The sequence below is a fragment of the Cornus florida genome, unplaced genomic scaffold (assembly GCF_030987335.1).
Source record: "Cornus florida cultivar Cherokee Brave unplaced genomic scaffold, ASM3098733v1 CherokeeBrave_3.0.0_Hap2_Chr07, whole genome shotgun sequence".
Lineage (NCBI taxonomy): Eukaryota > Viridiplantae > Streptophyta > Magnoliopsida > Cornales > Cornaceae > Cornus > Cornus florida.
In genome coordinates, this window is record NW_026775577.1 from 9,746,087 (window position 1) to 9,752,086 (window position 6,000).

Consider the following 6,000-nt stretch of genomic DNA (forward strand, 5'->3'; position numbering starts at 1 on the left):
ATAAACATGAGACCGACATCCAATACCATACGCTTATGACATAGTTAAAGTGGCATTATTCAATCAAAATAGAAGTAATAAATAGAAACCAGCTTTTTTTTCCCACACAAGTGATCTGTGTAATTTGTTTGCATCTGATATGTACATATTAGGGCACAGAGAATAATTAAAGACCATCTATTTCAATTGAATTCTTAAAGGGAAGGAACCCGGCATAAAATAGAGAATGATGCATGCATGCACTTTCTGCAAAAGAGATGAAGCAAAATACTGACAAGTTCTGTAAATTTAACCAAGAATTTTGAAAATATTTTCTATCAAAGTTTCGGTTGTATTTAGGGAAACTTGGAATATTTTGAGTTTAATTAGTTTGTAACTCTGAAAGTAGTTCTAAAAAATTCAGAGAACAAAAAACCGTTCTCAGATAACAATATTTTATAATTATCTTAAAACAGACATTTTTATAATTGAGTTTTCTGAAATATAGTTTTCTGAAAACTGAACCAAGCAAAGATTTTTGTACTATTTTTAATTTTCTGAAAATAGAAAACTGTTTTCATAGTTACAAACCAAACATATCCTTTGTTTCTAATATAACCCTAATTGACAAGAAAAACTAGTTCGGAGTGGATATACTTGTAAAATTGTAATCTAATTTTACTTTTTAAAGTAGAATGTCTGTTTTCATAGTTACAAACCAAACATATCATTTGTTTCTAATATAACCCTAATTGACAAGAAAAACTAGGTCGGAGTGGATATACTTGTAAGATTGTAATCTAATTTTACTTTTTAAAGTAGAAGGTTTGTCAAATTGTAATCTAATTTTACTTTTCAAATTATAGGTTAGGGTTAAAGTAGAAGTACACAAATATCACAAAATTTGTGCCACACAAAAGACACAAAATGAGTTATTGAATTTATATGCTTGTACTTTATATAAAAATTTTAACAAATTTGTGAAAGGTATTTTTTAAAATAATAGTTGAGTATATTAGTTTAAGTGAACTTTTTAAAATACTAGTCGTAAAGTACAAGAAGATAAAATAAAGTGTGAATATTGTATTTGAAAAAAAAAAAAAAAGTATAATTCCACGAATTTCCTTTCTTCCCTCTCCTCTCCTTCCTGCCAATAGAAAAAAAACAAAAATTCCCACTTCCTTCCTCACTTCCGCTTCTCTTTCTTCTTCCCAAACGTTGGAGAGAGGCTAACCCTAGAGACTGTACATCTCCATTTTCTATCGAATTTTCAGTATTCCGAGGCTGCAATGTAGTAAAGTCTTCCTTTAATTACGTACCAAAAAGAAAGGAAAAAGGGTTCTTTTTATTACCTTTCAATCTCTCAGCATACTGATTTGGTGATTGAAGAATTTGTGGTGCAACAGCTCACAAGTCCTAGAAAGATCTGTTATTTGGTGAGTTTCTTACTCTGCCCTCAAATTTTCTGTATCAATCTGTTCAAATTTATCTGTATGTAAGTTTGGTTTGCTCTTTTATTGATTCTCACTTACCGAGTTGAATATGGTCTTCATGGTATTCTTTTGTTTGAAAAATTACCAATTTAATTTATTGAATTTTTCGAAGTTTGAATCAATATGGGTATTAGTTTATCAAATGGTTTTTTTTTTTTTTTGGGTTCTCTTTTAGGGTGTTTGAGTCTTTCTTTTATTGGATATGCTGTGGTGAAGATATACTGAATTTATAATTCTAGTAATTTAATGGTAGAAGAAACTCTGAGGTTGTGTTTGGGTTATCACTATCTGGTGTTATACAATTATTTATTTCACTTGGGTTGGCGACTTGGCTTTGGTTGAGTTCAGGTTTGCATACAATGATCTGATTTGGTTTTGGAGAATTAGTTCTTATTCTCAACAGTTTTTTTTTTTTTAATACTTATTATGACTGTTTCAAACCCTTCTTGAGCCTGATCATTAGTCCGGTCTAGATGGGATTCATCCAATTTGGGTTTGATGACTTTTAAGTATAGTATGCAGTTTGTTCTATATGGAAATCCAGTTTTGTTGGCTCTTAGATTCTAATTCTTTTGATTATTATTATCATGATATTTTTTTTATTTTTGGGTGTGCATTACCTGAATGTTTGAGATGCTCTCATTTTTGCAGCCCTTTAATAAACTATTGAGAAATATGGAAACTTGATAGACTTTGCTACCAAGTGAAATTGGAAGAAACAGGAAGAGCATGGCTACATTGAAAGATGGAGAGGGTGATGACAATAATATTTGGGGATGGTTGGTTCACAAGGGTATTGCAGCTTCATTTCTTTGTATCAGCCTGTTTGCACTTTTGGTGAGAGTGGCTGTATCCATTCATCCTTACTCTGGTGCTGGTAATCCACCCATGTATGGGGACTTTGAAGCACAGAGGCATTGGATGGAGATCACTGTCAATCTTCCGGCCAAGGAATGGTATCACAATAGCACCGTCAATGATCTCAGCTACTGGGGACTTGACTACCCTCCCCTTACTGCCTACCAGAGTTATGTTCATGGTCTTCTCCTAAGATTCTTCCATCCAGACTCCGTTTTGCTTTATACTTCCCGGGGCCATGAATCATATCTTGGGTGTGTATCATAAACCAACTTCAATTTTCTACTTTGGCACCATTTTAGTGTCTGAATGTTAAAATCAACCTTTTCAACCATGGCTATGTGCAGAAAGTTGCTCATGAGGTGGACAGCGTTGTCCTCTGATGCCCTTATATTCTTTCCTGCAGTTCTCTATTATGTTATTGTGTGCTACTCTGGTCGCCCCAATGGACGTAAAATCAATTTGGCATGGCATATCACTATGATTTTACTGAGCCCGTGCTTGATCCTAATTGATCATGGTCATTTTCAGGTGTGGAATCAAATTTTCTGTTCGTCGACCCCTTCCCCTCATTATCATTATTTAAGTTCTATGCTTCGGTTTTGAATCATGAGAGTTCCATATGTTCTCATTTTTAAATTGTTTCTTTGTCAGTACAATTGTATTAGCTTAGGCCTTACTGTTGGAGCTGTTGCTGCCATCCTCTCTAATAGAGACCTTGTAGCTTGTGTCCTGTTCAGTCTTGCACTCAATCATAAACAGGTGCCTTCTCATTTAGATAGTTGCTGTCACCAGCTTATTTGTTTTTATTTTTCTAATTTATCCATGTTTCACAGATCTACCATATTATCTTTCTAGTTTATTAATGAAACATATCATTCAATATTAACATGAGATTTATATTCTTGAATGCCTCAGTTACTTGGTGGAATTAAAACACGTCGGTTGAGCTAAAGTGTGGATTTGTTCTTCTATTGTTTGAGCATGGAATTAATTCATGCTTATCAAGTGTCCAGTATCTTTTTACAAGGACTATTTACTAATTTATTTGATTTTGAGGGGCATACTTTTTAATGAACAATTAGATTTTTTTTTTGATAAGTTAATGTATGATTAGATTTGAGTGCTAACATATGCTAATAAGTGTGATCTGTGGAGTCAACAAATGACAAATCAATTTACACATTATTATGGCTTCTTGGTCATCTGAGTTTGGTTGTAATTGTAATTGTGCAGATGACTGCATATTTTGCACCTGCATTTTTCAGTTATCTCTTGGGGAAGTGCCTAAGGGGACGGTATCCACTTCTTGAGGTGTTAAAATTGGGCATGGTGGTCGTAGGAACATTTGCTTTCGTATGGTGGCCATATCTTCATTCAATGGATGCATTTTTGGAGGTAATTGGTTATTGGCTGCTAAAAAATGATAACCGCTATTAATTAGATATATTCTTCTCCAATTTGACTTAATTGTTGTACACTTATTTTCAAGTTATGATTTATCCATTAAACTCGCTGCTTGTTGCAGGTTCTCTCTCGTCTAGCTCCCTTTGAGAGAGGGATATATGAAGATTATGTGGCTAACTTTTGGTGCACTACTTCAGTCCTTATAAAGTGGAAAAGATTGTACACAGTACAATCAATGAAGCTTCTCAGTCTTGGTGCAACAGTTATTTCTTGTCTTCCTTCAATGATTCAGCAAATACGAGCTCCAAGTAACCAAGGTTTCCTATACGGGCTGCTAAATAGTTCTTTCTCATTTTACTTGTTCTCCTTTCAAGGTATGTAGAAATATCCTTGTCTTCCCTTAAGATTTGTATTCATCTTGAAATTCCCATTGTTTAACAATTGTTTGCATTGGTGGTTAACATGACAGTACATGAGAAGTCTATTCTGCTGCCGCTTCTGCCTGCAAGCTTGTTGGCCCTGAAAGAGCCTTTTCTTTTCAGCTGGATCACACATTATGCGTTGCTTTCCATGTTCCCTTTGCTGTGTCGTGACAAATTGGTTCTGCCTTATATAGCTCTATTTGCTCTATTTTTCCTCCTCTATTATGCACCTGGTGGAAGACAAGATACAAGAAGCATGACAGATTCTCATGCCACTTTAAAGTCATTTGTGATGGCCTTTCTTGTTTTGTGCTCTTTTATTCTTCATATTGTTTACTTGACAATGCGCCCACCTGAGAAGTATCCTTTCCTCTTCGAAGCCTTGATTATGCTTCTTTGCTTCTCTCAGTTCATGTTGCTTGCTATTTACACCAACACAAAGCAATGGATGCTGTCGAAGCAGTCTATTTTGTTGAAAGAAAAAAAGCACCTTTAATTCTCCCCCTCCCTGAAGATTAGGTCCTTTTTTTTAATTTTTTTATTATTCTTTTAAATTTAAATGGAGACGGAATCAAAGCGGTGAACTCACATTTTTGTATCTGCTGAAATATGTCAATTAGAGTAAGAATTCTACTCACATATTTGTAACTGTTGAAATATGTCTATTAGAGGAAGAGTCCTATTCAGGTTGGCTGTTTTGATCCTCTTTTTACCCAGGAATCTTATCTATTTTGTTTTTGTGTTTGATTTTAATTGCTTCTCATTTTAATTTTTCTCCCCACCCTTCTTTATTTGTTTTTGTTATTTGCAGCCATTGAAACCTGATAAAATGTTGCTCACATATATGATGATATTGTGGTTGATTGAGCATATATGCATTTGCTTGGTTCAATTGAACATGTTTGTTTATACACACAGTAGCACGCGCACTCACACACCAACCAACATGACTGAAAATTTGTTCTCCACTTTTACACTTGTTGGCGATGTCTTGTGCTTTGAATTGCTGTCATGTATTTGTGGAAGAGGGCATGGTTGATAGTGCCTAATTGTTTGAGAAACAATAAAGCTGGGCAAATTGTTCCTGGTTGTTCTCCTGGGTAGGAATGTATTTTCTTGTTTTTGAATTCAAATGGACTAGAGCTGAAAGCAGCACGCTAGGCATGATTTTTTTTTTTTTTTTTTTTCACTGGCAAGAAAAACACACTACGTGCATGCCCCACTTTGCCCTTTGGGGACTCCAAGTGTTGCCATTCATTTTGAGAGGCAGAGGAGATGTGTTACAATGGGTAGTTGTCCCACGTCGGATCTGAATGGAAAGTGAAAGGGGTATAAATAAGTGGGTAGTTGTTCCACGTCGGATCCGAATGGAAAGTGAAAGGGGTATAAATGAGTGGGTATGTGACATTATTCAACAGTTTAAGTTTTTGGGTAAGAGCGCTCACCCGTTACAAGATGCCACTAGTCCTTCAACCATGTGAAAGCAGCACATTGGGCAGGCTTCAACCGTTTCTTCGGGGAACAGTTGAATCCGTGTCTTCGGGGAACAGTTGAATGTATGTATCATGAACGCGAAGTGCAGGATACCAAGCTTGAGGAACCCAGGCGATCATTCCCGGACAAGCCAATCGCTAGTGCATCTGTCAACTTCGTCTATTGTATGAGATGAGTTAAATTATGGAAAGTAACTTATATATAAGATAGTAATATGTAGGTGTGGCAATTGGACAGGTTTTGGGTTGATCATGAGCGAGTCAATAATGGGTCAATAACCCATTATCGATGGGTTATAAAGGGGTTGGGTGTTTAATGGGCTAGACCTAATTACTCAAATACAAATT

General features: G+C 35.4%; 1 protein-coding gene across 2 annotated transcripts; it reads left to right on the forward strand.

Annotated features, from left to right (window-relative positions):
* Nucleotides 1–1,102: 1,102 nt before the first annotated feature.
* LOC132316084 (probable dolichyl pyrophosphate Man9GlcNAc2 alpha-1,3-glucosyltransferase) lies at nt 1,103–4,884 on the forward strand. 2 transcript variants are annotated; one of them, XM_059814592.1, is made up of 7 exons: nt 1,104–1,415; nt 2,124–2,584; nt 2,678–2,861; nt 2,985–3,092; nt 3,567–3,728; nt 3,859–4,111; nt 4,207–4,884. In XM_059814592.1, the coding sequence occupies exons 2-7, from the start codon at nt 2,202–2,204 to the stop codon at nt 4,653–4,655; spliced, it is 1,539 nt and encodes a 512-aa protein (XP_059670575.1). In that variant the 5' UTR covers nt 1,104–1,415; nt 2,124–2,201; the 3' UTR covers nt 4,656–4,884. The 2 variants fall into 2 exon arrangements, with proteins under 2 accessions (XP_059670576.1, XP_059670575.1); XM_059814593.1 differs by lacking the exon at nt 2,985–3,092 and having other exon boundaries at nt 1,103–1,415.
* The last annotated feature ends 1,116 nt before the right edge of the window (nt 4,885–6,000 follow it).